General features: G+C 39.9%; 1 protein-coding gene across 1 annotated transcript; it reads right to left on the bottom strand.

The window, feature by feature from the left end:
- Nucleotides 1-12,449: 12,449 nt before the first annotated feature.
- On the bottom strand, nt 12,450-13,936 carry LOC133774588 (Y-box-binding protein 1-like). Its single transcript, XM_062212416.1, has one exon. It carries the CDS (start codon nt 13,797-13,799, stop codon nt 12,825-12,827), a length of 975 nt encoding a protein of 324 aa, XP_062068400.1. The 5' UTR covers nt 13,800-13,936; the 3' UTR covers nt 12,450-12,824.
- Nucleotides 13,937-14,733: the final 797 nt, after the last annotated feature.

Here is a 14,733-nt window from a genome sequence, read left to right as displayed (position 1 = left end):
TTAGCATTTCATGAATGACTTGATTGGATGCATGGAATCCCAGGTCATTAAAAACATGCATTGAGGCTGATATTGTGGTGAAGTGTATTAATCTGCCACCATCTGTAACACAGGCATCCCATATGGCACTGGTTCAAGTCCTGGCTGCTCCACTTCTAATCCACCTCCTTGCTAAAGTGCAGGTTAGGGAAACATCTTAAAATAACTATTTATTGTTATTAATTAATAACAAGGCAAAACAGAAAACATGAAGATCTATGAATTCATCTAATTATTATTTATTTATTGAAAGGCAGAGTGACAGTGAGAAAGAAAGACACTTGCACATGCACACATAGAGAGGAAGAGAGAGAGGGAGAGAGGGAGAAAGAGAAAGAGAGAGAGAGAGAGAGAGGGAGAATGTCTTCCATTTGGTGGTTCACTCCTCAAATGGCTGCAACAGTGAGGGCTCAGCGAAGTTGAAGCTGGGGTCCAGGAACTCCATCTGGGTCTCCCTCATGAGTGGCAATGGCTCAAATACTTGGGCCATCGTTCACTGCCTTCTTAGAAGCATTACCAGGAAGCAATCAGAAGCAGGGCAGTCTGGGGTCTCACTCACTGTTCAAAGGGATGCCAGCATCACAAGGGGTGACTTAATCTGCTGTGCATAATGCAGGCCCTGAATTTTACTTATAGGCCAATATGTGTTCTCCAAAATAGTGAATATACTGTTGCAAAATGCTGTTAAAAAGAGTAAAGCCAAGGTGTAGTACAGAAGTTAAGCTGCCACTTGGGTTGTCTGCATTTCATGTTGGAATGAGTTGTTTGAGTCCTGGCTCTACTTCCAAACTGCCTTCTTGCTAATGTGCACCCTGGGAGGCCACAGGAGATGGCTCAGGTAGTTAGATCACTACCACCCATGTGGAAGACACAGATGGAGTTCAGGGCCCCTGATTCAGCCTGGCCCAGGCTTGGTTGTTGCAGACATTTGGGGAAGGGAACCAATGGACAGAAGATCTCTCTTTCTTTCTTTTTTCTCTGTCACCCTTTCAAATAAATAAAAATGTGTAAATAAGACTTTAAACAAGAATAAGGTCTCCTATGTAAATATAAAATTTGTGTGTACATATGTTTGTGATGCATGTGTGCTGTTGTGAGTGTAGAGTCAGGCAGGGAGGCCAGACCTACAACTGTTGCATTGGTTAGTGGGGACTTACTAAGTATTTTTAAAATCCAACACCGTTTAAAAAATTTTGAAATAACAATTGTACTATATATGATACAACGGTGTAAGAGACACAGGAGATTCCTAAATTACTAAGAAAATAACAAAAGTAAGATTAATTTAATGTTTATGTAGCAAATTATACTTTAAATTATAACACACTTGTATATGTATGTATCTATCCTTTATTTTTAGTTGAATCCTCACAACTCCATCAGAAAAGGAAGGTAGAAATTATTCCTCTTTGTAGGACCAAGTGTAGACTCAGAGAGACTCAGCTATTTGTTTTGGCCTTGAAACTAGTGGTGCACAAGAACACACTTGTCTTTCCAAAACATTTTTTAGGATGCCTCAGAGTGGCATCCAAGTATAAAGAAAGGGTTGATTTGATTTTCTGTGTTGAATGTATGCATATTTAAGTGGATGTGTATACTACACAATACAAAACAAAATATTGAAGTATATCATATCCACATAACACAAATCACCACATCATAATGTAACAATGATTTAATCAAATGTTAATTTAATTTGCTTATTCTAAGAGGAACATTCAGAAACTGATATTCATCAGAGATAAGCATAGAAAGTGTGCTAACATTCTGAAAACATTTCTAAGAAAAATTATCTTGAAGAAATGGAAAAATGTTTTATTATTAAAGAGCAGGCTCCAATGAGGTAGACACCATTTCTTCCTTGTTGAAAAGTGGTTTTTGGGGCTGGTGCTGTGGCATAGCAGGTAAAGCCACTGCTTGCCACTCTTGCATCCCATACTGGCACCAGTTCGAGTCCCAGCTGCTCTACGTCTGATCCAGCTCCCTGCTAATGGCCTGGAAAGATGACCCAAGTGCTTGGGCCCCTGGAGCTGTGTGGGAGATCTAGAGGCTCCTTATTTTGGATCTCTCCAGCTCCAGCCATTGCAGCCATTTGGGGAAAAAGTGGAAGATCTCTCTCTGTCTCTCCTCTCTCTCTGTAACTCTACCTTTCAAATAAGTAAATATTAAAAAAGAAAAATGGTTCTTTTTATACAGTAATCACTGCATAATTTCTTGTTGGATAATAAATGAATGCTTAGCCTGGAAAAGACAATATAATTTCTGTCAGTATTTATTTGAAAGAAAGATACTTAGTTTGTTTCAGAGGATGCTATTAGAAATAAGAATTGAAAGTTATATTGAGATGAATTTTAGCGGTATTTATATAAGGAAGGCATTTCTCGTGGTAAGTGCTTTTTTGAGGCTTCTTGAGTATTTGGGACTTTACTTCTACAGAAACTGTCTTTTGATTTTAAGTTTCTATATTTCAGCTTAAGTACCAAGAGGTTTTCACAGGTAAAAAATGAGTCATATATATCTGATATTTTTCCTGCTAAAACTGGGATCATTATCAAAGCTCCTAAAATGGTTTCCAATGGATTTTCTGAGTTGAGAAATAAGCTGCTTAAGGAATACGCAAGGGTGGGTGAGGGTAAGAAGTGAGTGAACATAGAAATCCCAAAACGCTCAAAAATTAAGAAAACGTTGATTTGTTTTTTATTTGTTAAAGTTGGGGAGAGTGAGACATCGTCCATCTTCTGGTTCACTCCCCACATGTCCACAACAGCTGGGGCTGGGTGAGGTGGAAGCCAGCGGTGTGGGACTACGCCAGGGTCTCCCATGTAGGTGGCAGGGCCCCAGATACTGGAGCCATCACTTGCTGTCTTCCAGGGTGTGCATTAGCAGAAGGCTGGCTCAGAGGCAAAGGAGTCGGAACTCCAACCAGACACTCTGATACAATGTAGGCATCCTAAGTGACATCTTAACTGCTGTGCTAAATGCCCACTTGTAAATTTTTTTTAATTCTAAATTTTTCACAGTCTAGGTATGATTTTTCTGCTTTTTTTTCTCTAAAATTTTATGTGAAACAGTCGGGGGAAAGGGACAGTAACTAGATGACAGCTTCTAATTTGGGTCAGAGTGATGATGAGTAACATGCACAGCAGGTAAGAAGCTCTGCTTACTGTGAGGGAACAAGGCATTTAAGATATATTAGTAGAAGTTCAACTGAACTTTCATTTTCCTTGTTTATGGGCAAAAGTTATTGAACTTTTTTTTAAAAGAAGTATGGAATTTTTTTTTAAGATTTATTTATTTATTTTTTAACTTTTATTTAGTGAATACAAATTTCCAAAGTACAGTTTATGGATTACAATGGCTTCCCCCCGCCATAACTTCCCTCCCACTCGCTCCCTTCCCATCTCCCGCTCCCTCTCCCATTCCATTCACATCAAGATTCATTTTCAATTCTCTTTATATACAGAAGATCGATTTAGTATATATTAAGTAAAGATTTCATCAGTTTGCACCCACACAGAAACACAAAGTGTAAAATACTGTTTCAGTACTAGTTATAGCATTACTTCACATTGGACAACACATTAAGGACAGATCCCACATGAGACATAAGTACACAGTGACTCCTGTTGTTGACTTAACAATTTGACACTCTTGTTTATGGCGTCAGTAATCTCCCCAGACTCTAGTCATGAGTTTCCAAGGCTATGGAAGCCTTTTGAGTTCGCCGATTTCGATCTTGAAATCCAAATGGCAGACAGACACAGGAAAAAATGTTCAAGATCACTAGCAATCAGGGAAATGCAAATCAAAACCACAAGGAGGTTTCACCTCACCCTGGTTAGAATGGCTCACATTCAGAAATCTACCAACAATAGATGCTGGAGAGGATGTGGGGAAAAAGGAACACTAACCCACTGTTGGTAGGAATGCAAACTGGTTAAGCCACTATGGAAGTCAGTCTGGAGATTTCTCAGAAACCTGAATATAACCCTACCATACAACCCAGCCATCCCACTCCTTGGAATTTACCCAAAGGAAATTAAATTGGCAAACAAAAAAGCTGTCTGCACAGTAATGTTTATTGCAGCTCAATTCACAATAGCTAAGACCTGGAAGATTTATTTTTTGAAAGTCAGAGTTACAGAGATGGAGATCCCTCATCCACTGGTTCAATCCACAGATGGTTGCAACCGCCAGGACAGGGAGCCAGAAGCTTCATCTGGACCCCTATATGGGTACAGGGCCCAAATACCTGGGCCATCCCAGGCCATTCGCAGGGAGCTGGACCAGAAATGGAGCAGCAGGGACACAAACCAGAACCCAAGTGGGATGCAGACAATGCAGGCAGTGGCCTTACCTGCTACGCTACAACACTGGCCCCCTTTAAACTCTTTTAATGTGTCCAGAATTCCTAAATGGGAAAAATCTTAGAGGAGGTAAATTAAGAATATGATAGATTTGAAGGTCACCAAGAGAATACATTTTTAAAATTTTGGCTTGTTTTAAAGTAAGTGGACTGCTTTATTTTCTTTGGTGAAAGGTTTATTTTTAAGTGTATATCAAACCAAATGTATTATGTTGCAAGTTAGTCATCACTTAAATAATTTATTAAGGCCAAATATATACAAATGCAAGTTTAAAAGTAATAAGAAATTTAAACAATATGCTCATGGATGGATATATACACTATTGATTTTTTTAACATATTTAAAAATTCATAGATTAATGAATAATAATTTACATGTGAAAAATATGACCAGAGGGCTGATTTTATGGAATAATAAAATTTTTATTGTGAATATTCCATTGTAACTTTGTAAAGATAAATGGCTTCTGACTTCTTTTTCTTTTTTTTTTTTTTTTTATGACAGGCAGAGTTAGACAGTGAGAGAGAGTAAGACAGAGAGAGAAAGGTCTTCCTTTTTCTGTTGGTTCATCCCCCAAGTGGCCTCCATGGCCGGCGTGCTGCGGCTGGTGCACTGCGCTGATCCGAAGCCAGGAGCCAGGTGCCTCCTCCTGGTCTGCCATGCTGGTACAGGGCCCAAGCACTTGGGCCATCCTCCACTGCCTTCCCGGGTCACAGCAGGGAGATGGACTGGAAGAGGAGCAACTGGGACAGAATCTGGCGCCCCGACCGGGACTAGAACCCAGGGTTCTGGCGCCGCAGGTGCAGGATTAGCCTAGTGAGTCATGGCGCCGGCCCTGACTTATTTTTCTAGAACATATTACATAGTAATTAGTCAATTACTTTTTGATCAAATGAGTTTACAGTTAAGGATTCAGAACAGTTCAATTTTGTGAAAAGTATTTCATAAATACATCCCATGCCAAAAAGTAGCATGTTAAATATGAAATATGAGCAAAGCACTTTTGAATAAATTTGAGTGAAAGTTTATAAAAGCAGTCAAAATCATCACTTCATTGTTTTAGTTGAAGTCTCAGCTCACCTGCTTGATAGGGAAATGTAATCTATTTAGAACAAATTCAGGAAAGCACATCTTATTGCCTTGCCTACATTAATAGATCAAGGGAGGCTTCCTGAGCCTGGGCACGGCATCAGGAGCGAATGCCTAGCTATGAGCTCTGGAGTGGCGTTGTGTGTCAGGAGAATGACAGATGACTCCTCTCTTGTCCAGTTGATAGCATGGCAATCTTTTCACTTGGCCTCCATCTAAAAAATGGAGATATTGTGAATGTCATCTTGCTTTCTGTGTATGAAATACTTTACAGGATATTGAAGCGTGCTTTTCAGGTGTATGATGTTCTACAAGTGATCAATAATTAAGATACTGGCTCATTTTTTGTTATAAATCAAGGAGGAAGAATTCCAGGAAAGAAATTAGGCAAAGTGCCATGCTGTCAGAGCTTCTGGCAGTGGCAAGATAAACTTTCCTGCCATAGGGTGTGATGAACTCCATACAGCAACCATGAGAGGAACTCAAGATTATTGTTTTTTAATTTTTAATTTTTTTAACCTAGAAACATTTTATTTAGGGTATACAAGCTCCATGCATTTCCTATATACAAATTTTGGAACATAATGATTCTTCCTACCTTTCCTTCCCACCCACCTGCACTCCCACCCTTCCTCCTCCTCCCTCTCATATTCCCATTCTTATTTTTTATTAAGATCTATTTAGGGCTCCCTGACCCTGCCGGATGTTGAGAGCTCTGGCTTAAAAGAAGAACCAGGCACCTACTGTAAGTCGTGCTAGATCTAGAGAACAGAGCATGAGGGTCCCCATGGGACCTTTGGTTTAGTAGGGACTACAGAAACTGGAAATGCCTGCATGACACCTCACAATGAATGGATCTATGACTGGAGGAGGCACTGATGCTCTTTCTGTTTGAAGGTACAGTGGATCACGGAAAGATTTCCAGGGAAGGGCCTGGTGCAGAACTCTTCAATACAGAGCTACAGTTTGCACTAGGAAGTAGTAGAATCCCCAAGGAGGCAATAATGTGTCTCAGGAAAGTGTCAGGTGGATGACTCTTGAATTTTCATGTAGTCTACCTTGAGCATTTGCTGACTGATGACTCCTTGCATCTGTACTTTTACTTGGGTCATTCTTCCCTGTCTCTCAAATTTCAAAGTTTCTTGATTGCACAATGAATTCCTGATTTAGCTTTTAGTGTTTTCTACAATCTAACAATAACTCATAAACCTTAAAATTCAATGAAAAGGAAGTACTCCATAGACATGGCAACATTTGTACTTTCTTGTAAATGCATTTTGGTCATCAACTATCTTTATCTGCAAATATAATTTAAGATAAAACCAAACTTCTACCTTGTTAATAAGTTCTTTATTATTTTTTAAAAATTTAGTTTTTAACGGATTCAATAATGTTCATAGATAAAATTCTAAGAATATAATGATATTCCCTACCTCCTTTTCTTCCTTCTTACCTTTCTCTTCCTTCCTCCTTTTTTCTTCCTCTCTCTTTCTTTTTCTCTCTCCTCTTTCTTTATATTTTAGTTTTTGCGATAGCATATTTTAAATTTACATTACAATAAAAAGACTTAATGCTTCATCAAACAAGAAGTTAAACAAGTAAAAAGCAAAGAGACCACCAGTTATAAGAGGCACCAGTTATAAACAGTAATTGAATGGAAAAATGAACATTTCACTCATACACAGTAACTTCTAACATAATCACAGATCATTAAAACTATAGTAGTATAACATTCCTAACCACTGATTTGACAAAGGTATAAAATAAAGTTTTGCAAAACTATACTTGCAGCAAACTGATTCACAAAGCATTATTTATTTTTTATTTTGGTTTTGTGTCTTAGTTTTATTTAGTTTTTGTTTGAATTTTAGCTCCTGTATATAACAGAGAACATGAGATATTTGTCTTTTTGTGTCCAGCTTATCTCCCTCACTGTGAAGTCTTCCAGTTGAATCCATTTTGATATAAATGGTAAAATTTCATTCTTTTTTATAGATAAATAATATTCTATTGTGTATATATACCACATTCTCTGCATCCATTCTTCCACTTCTTGGTGGAAGGTTTTCCTTCCAGGTCTAAAGGTGCTTTTTTTTCTATAACATTAGTTTGCCTCACATTACCTTTTAATGAAACAATTTCACTGACAGAAGATATTCGATAGAATTATTTAACCTGAAGAGAAACCACAGCTTCTTCAAAAACAGCTGAGAATGATATGTTGTGTGCCACAAACATGCTTTGACCTCATGATCCTTACATATACAAAATTCAAACATATGTTTTAACTCTGTCTCAAGTATTGGCTAACTCATTCAGAAGAACATAATGCATCCATTTAACAATACTCATTCCAAACTATAATGTGACACCTTGCAATTTATTACCCTATGTATGTTTTTCTTGGCTTCTCCACCTAGGTTTATATAAACTCTACAAGAAAAGGAGCTTCCTCTTCCCCAACCCCTGTCTCCTGCTTGCCTTTTCCTCTTTATTCCTTCCCTTCCTTTTGACCTTTCTTCTATTCTCTGTCAAACTGTTCATCCTTTCCATGTTTAGTCAGTTAGCATTATGTGGTAGCAGTTAAGACATTGCTTGGGATGACCCTAACCCATGTTGGAGCTCCTGGGTTCAAGTCCTGGCTCCTTTCCCAATTCCAGCTGTTAATGTGCACCCTGGTAGGCAGCAAGTGATATCTCAAGTAGTTGGGTCCTTGGCACCCATGATGAAGACCTGGATTGCATTATTGGCGTCATCCTGGCCCAATCCTGTCCATTGCTGGCATTTGGGGAGTGGACCAGTAGATAAGAGTTCTGTCTCTCTCTGTGTGTCTCCCTGCCTCTCATGTGAATGAATGAATGAATTAAAAAGAAGTTAATAACCAGAATCTACAGAGATCAAGAAACTCCACAACAATAAAACAAACAACCCACATAAGAGATGGGCCAAGGACCTAAATAGACATTTTTCAAAAGAGGAAATCCAAATGGCCACAGGCACATGAAAAAATGTTCAGGATCACTATCCATTAAGGAAATGCAAATCAAAACAACAATGAGGTTTCACCTCACCCTGGTTAGAATGGCTTACATACAGAATTCAGCTAACAACAGATGCTGGCAAGGATGTGTGGAAAAAGGCACACTAATCCACTGTTGGTGGGAATACAAACTGGTAAAGCCTCTTTGGAAGACAGTGTGGAGAGTCCTCAGAAACCTGAATATAGCACTACCACAGGACCAGTCATCCCACTCCTCAGAATTTACCCAAGGGAAGTTAAATTGGCAAATAAAAGAGCTATCTGCACCTCAATGTTTACTGCAGCTCAATTCACAATAGCTAAGACATAGAATCAACCTAAATGCCCATCAACAGCAGACTGGATAAAGAAATTATGGGATATATACTCTACTATGCAGCAGTAAAAAACAATGAAATCTGGTCATTTGCAACAAAATGGAGGAATCTGGAAAACATCAAGCTGAGTGAAATAAGCCAGTCCCAAAGGGACAAATGTTATATGTTCTCCCTGATATGTGACAACTAACTGAGCACCTAAAAGGAAACCTGTAGAAGTGAAACTGACATTATGAGAAGCAATGACTTGATCAGCCCTTGTCCTGTTGAGGAACAGCTTACTATTTGATTCTTTTTAGTATTTTCTTTTTCTACTTAACACCATTGGTTGAACTCCTTAATTAATACAGAATTATTCTTAGGTGTTTAAATTCAACTGAAAATTGATTCCTGTTAAAAGTAAGAGTGAGGCTGGCACTGAGGCTCAAAAGGCTAATCCTCTGCCTGCAGTGCCGGCACCCCAGGTCTTAGTCCCGGTCGGGGTGTTGGATTCTGTCCCGGTTGCCCCTCTTCCAGGCCAGCTCTCTGTTGTGGCCTGGGAGTGCAGTGGAGGATGGCCCAAGTCCTTGGGCCCTGCACCCGCATGGGAGACCAGAGAAGCACCTGGCTCCTGGCTTCAGACTGGCATGAAGTGCCAGCAGTAGCACGCTGGCTGCAGTGGCCACTGGGAGGTGAACCAATGGAAAAAAGGAAAACCTTTCTCTCTGTCTCTCTCTATCACTGTCCACTCTGCCTGTCAAAAAAAAAAAAATGAGTGGGGATAAGAGAGGGAGGAGATGTACAGTTCAGCACACACTCACTCAGACTTAGCCCTAATGGTAAAGGTAGAAACGTGCCTTGGGACTCCAAATCCCATTAAGTTGGCAGGTACCAATGCTGTCTTACTAGTTAAAGTGATCAGTTTCAGTTCATAACTGATCATAGAGATAGGGTTAATTGTCAAATGGATCACGTAAATAAGACCAATGTCTGCTAATAATGCAACATGGGAAGTGAGAGACACAGCAGACTCATAGAATGGCAGATGCCCTAAACAGCTCTCTGGCCTCAGAATCAGCCCTTAAGGCAGTCAGATCTGGCTAAAAAGCCCATGAGAGTTTCTTAGGCTTGGAAAGCCATGACAATGTGGCAAAACAGGACCTACATGAAAGATCTCTGTGAGTGAGATCCCAGTGGAAAGAATGGGCCATCAAAGAAGGAGGTATCTTTCTCTGAAGGGAGGAGAGAACTCCCACTTTGATTATGGCCTTGTCTAAATAAGGTTGGAGTTTATGAATTTAAGAGGCTTCCATTGCCTTGGCAGCTCATGACAAGAGCCTCGGGTGATTACTGGCGTCATAAATAAGAGTGTTAAATAAACAACAGGAGTCACTGTGCACTTACTCTCCATGTAGGATCTCTGTCCTTAATGTGTTGTACTATGAGAATTAATGGTAAAACTAGTCTTCAAACAGTACTTTATACTTTGTGTGTCTATGTGTCTACAAACTGTTGAAATCTTTACTTAGTATAGAGTTGACCTTCTGTATATAAAGATAATTAAAAATGAATCTTAATGAAGAATGGGATGGGAGAGGAAGTAGAAGATAGGATGGTTTACAGGTGGGAGGGAGGTTATGTGGGGAAGAACCACTTTAATACAAAAATTGTACTTTTGAAATTTATCTTTATTAAATAAAAGTTTTCTAAAAAAATAAGTTCACTATGTGTGAAACATTGAATGTGAAGAAATATCCAGGATATGTTCAAAGAGCAAAAGAAGAGCAAATTAGGCAGTTTTGTAAGAAATCTTAAATTTTATATTAAAAGCAGTATAGTGGGAGAAATTCAGCACAGAGGCTAAGAAGTCCCTTGGAACATCTGCATCCTATATTGAGAGTGCCTCTGTTCCAGTCCTGACTGCTCCTGATTGCAGCTTCCTGCTAACGCCTCCCCTGGGAGCCAACAGATGATGGCCCAACTAGTTGAGTTAATGCTGCCCATGCAGGAGACTCACATTGAGTTTCAAGCTCATTGAACTGCTTCTCAGGTAAGCAGTCTCTTTAAAGAACTATACCTCTCCACTGTCTCCTTCATCACAAGTAAATAAAGCTTTCTCAAGCAACTCCCTCTTGAGGCTGATTATTTGGCAACACTTCAAGGGAACAGATTCCTTGATTCCTTTGCTATTTAAAAAGCTTCCAAATGGAATTAAGTAAGTTGGGCTTCAGAATCTTTAATAAAGCGGCTTAATATTGATAAGAAAAATCAGAAAGGGGTCCCATTGTGGCACACAAGGTATGGGTGCCTGTATAGGTGCGGGTCATGTCACAGCTGTTCCACCTGTGACCAGACTCCCTGCTAATGGCTGGGAAAAAGCAGCAGAAGATGTGCCAAGTGTTTAGGCTCTTGCCATCCATGTGGGAGACACAGATAAAGCTCCAGGCATGATGCTGCCAGTTGTGGCCAACTGGGGAGTGAACCAGAGCATGGAAGATCTCTCTGTGTATGTCTTTCCCTCTTTCTCTGTAACAATAACTTTCAAATAAATAAACAAGTCTTAAAACAGGAAAAATTAGAAAAAAAAAGCACAACAAGGAATATAACAGACTAATACCTATTAGTAAAATATACTTAATAAGAATCTTAGCATTTCAGTATATTTTTAACATGCTGTTAAATGTAACTATCTGGAATTCATAGCAGTCATGCAAAGATGGTTTAATATTGGAAAGTCAGTTACTATAATATGAAAGGATATATTACACTATATTACCATTCTCCAAAGATACTGAAAATTCAGTATCACATTTTATTAAAATGATCCTTAGCAACATAATACTAAATTGATCTCAACTCATCACAAATAACATAGTAATCACAAGAAATATTTCTATTGAAGACACAAACAAGACATAGCTATTCAAATTATTGCTATTAGCATTTTGTTTTTCATGGAGTGTTAGTTAAAGCAACTGAAAAAGAGGGAAAAAGTAGACTTTAAATATCTATGGTTCCTAGTGGAAAAATCATAACTGACCCTATGGGCTGGAATTGTAGAAGAGAAGAATTACTATGGTTCAAATGGCTGTGTAATGAGAGATTAGTCATTTCTTTGTATCTGATTTCTCACTATATAAAGAGGTGATTGTGAGAGAAAGGAGTGGAGTACATTTCTGAACTGAGAGATTTGGGGTAGAAGTGGAAGCAAGACTGGATTCCTTTACCAACCTCCCTCTTACTCTATACGAAAACCAGGGCCTAAATAATATATAGTATTTCCACTAGGTTTTATATTATTGGGCCCACTTAATATTTTTACTTTAATAAAAATGGATTTCAAAGTGTTGTTTGATGAATTAGTTGATATCAGTCTTAAGAATTTTTTGTTGTCCATTTGTAGAGGCAAATTGGTGTTAAAGGTCAAATGGGATAAAATGTCCAATAGTGATGAAAAGATTTTGTTTAATCAGATAAACTGGCTTATGTGATCCTAATGACAGTCATTAACACAACCTATTTTTTAAAAAAGATATTTTAGAGAGTACTTCGCACATTGAAGGAGATCTAGAAAGCAGACTTTTTTTTTTTTTTTTTATTTAAGACCTTTATTAGCAGGTGCTTGCAGTTTGTTGACTTTTTTGAAAAAATCAAGTTGTAAACTTTTATTACAAATTAAAAATGAAGTTCTTAAAAATCTCAACTTGACCAGATATGAAACAATTTAAAAACCTTTAAAGGTGTATTGAGAAAAACCAGGCTTTTTTAAAAAACACGTTTGTCGTTACCAAAAAGAGACATCTTTAGGTAAAAATAATAAAAACCCCTTGCTGCATAGATAATGCAGATAGTTCTAGTAATCTGGTCAACGGGCAAAAAGCAAGCACTTAAGGTCTTCAGCTCCAATCTTTTGTTCATTTCTTATTGCTGGAATTTCATATTCATTTCTTCTTGTTGGATGACCGGATGATGGTAGAGATGTTAAGCCGGCATTTACTCAGCCCCGCCCTGCTCAGCCTCGGGAGCGGACGAATTCTCAGCTGGTGGATCGGCTGCTTTTGTCTCTTTGCCATCTTGTGGTTTAGGGTTATCTGGGCGTCTGCGTCGGTAATTGAAGTTGCGGCGGTACCGACGCTGAGGTGGCTGCTGACCCTGGGTCTCATCTCCTTGGTTTTCCTTATCTTCTTCATTGCCGTCCTCTCTAGGCTGTCTTTGGCGAGGAGGACCTCTGCGGAATCGTGGTCTATAACCCCGATACATATTCTGTCTCACTGGTCTACCTTGTTCTCCTGCACCCTGGTTGTCAGCACCTTCCATCACTTCTCCCTGCACAGGAGGGTTGGAATACTGTGGTCGACGCCCATATGGTCTCCGCATGTAGTAAGGTGGGAACCTTCGCCTGCGGTAGGGCCGGCGTTGTTGGGCCTGGCCTTCGGGAGCGCTCTCCGACCCCTCATTCTTTTCCCCACTCTCACTGTTCTGGTAATTCTGCTGGTAATTGCGTGGAGGACCCCTACGACGTGGGTAGCGTCTATAATGGTTATGGTCTGCTGCATATTTACTGCCTTGCACTGGAACTCCACCAGGACCTGTAACATTTGCTGCCTCCGCACCCTTTTCTCCTTCAACAACATCAAACTCCACAGTCTCTCCATCTCCTACACTGCGAAGGTACTTCCTGGGGTTATTCTTCTTTATGGCAGTCTGGTGTACAAATACATCTTCCTTGGTGTCATTCCTGTTGATGAAACCATATCCGTTCCTTACATTGAACCATTTTACTGTTCCCAAAACCTTCGTTGCGATGACCTTCTTGTCCCCGCCGGCGGGCGCCGCCGATGTGAGGCCGCCCGGGCCACCGCTCCCTGCGCCGCTGCCCGTGGTGCCGGGCTTGGTTTCGGCGGCGCTGAGGGCGGGGGCGGCGGGGGGGGCGGCGGGCGGCTGCTGGGTCTCGGCCTCGCTGCTCATGGTTGCGGTGATGGTGACTGGGGCCGGCTGCGGCAGCTGCGGCTCCTCCCGGGGTGTGATGGTAACTAGGCCGGCGGCGGCGGTGGGGCTGCTCAGGGCTCTCTGGGGTCCGCTCTCCGCTCCCGCTACCGATCGAACTAGCGAGAATGAAAGCAGACTTTTTAAAATGAGTTTAGAAAAATACTTTTTCTGTAAAATCAGTTTAATGTTTTATGAACTTTTAATTCAGAAAATAGTCATATGTTTTTAATAGTGAATTTGGGTGTTGGTGCATTCAAAGCCTACATGTGAAAGGGAAGAAACAGATAAACTAAAAGTTGTTGAATTTTAGGAAAGGAAATTATTTTTCACTTTTAATTTAAGAGGAACAGCTCCTTTGTTGTTTTGTTTCCAGAATGTAATTTGTCCTTTGCCAAAGAGAATCAACAGTGAATCCAAATCAGAAGATGAATGTAGAAAACATGTTCTAGTCAAACACCATTTAAAAAGATGGCAAGAAAAATATAAATCTATATGGCAAAAGAGAATGGGTAGGAGCTGCCGTTGTGGCAAAGTGGGTTAAACTGTCTCTTGCAGCGCCAGCATCCCATAGGAGCACCTGTTCCAGTCCTGGCTGCCCCACTTCTGACTCAGCTCCCTGCTAACATGACTGGGAAAGCAGCAGAAGATGGCCCAAGTCCTTGGGTCTCTGCACTCATGTGAGAGACCTGGATGAAGCTCCTGGCTTGCAGGTTCGGGCTGGTCCAGCCCTGGCCGTTGACTTTTCTTCTTTCTCTCCTTCTCTTTCTCTGAAACTCTGCCTCTCAAATAAATAAAATAATAAATCTTAAAAAAACAAAGTAGGTAGTGGTAAGGAAAACAAAATAGCAGATAATGATGATAACACAATATTTAAAAATATAAGTAAAATGGACAGGTCATTAGCAGACTTGAA

This window comes from Lepus europaeus, chromosome 15 (assembly GCF_033115175.1).
Source record: "Lepus europaeus isolate LE1 chromosome 15, mLepTim1.pri, whole genome shotgun sequence".
NCBI classification, from domain to species: Eukaryota; Metazoa; Chordata; class Mammalia; order Lagomorpha; family Leporidae; genus Lepus; species Lepus europaeus.
Note: the sequence above shows the minus strand (reverse complement) of the source record. Positions and strands in the feature narration are given on the sequence as shown.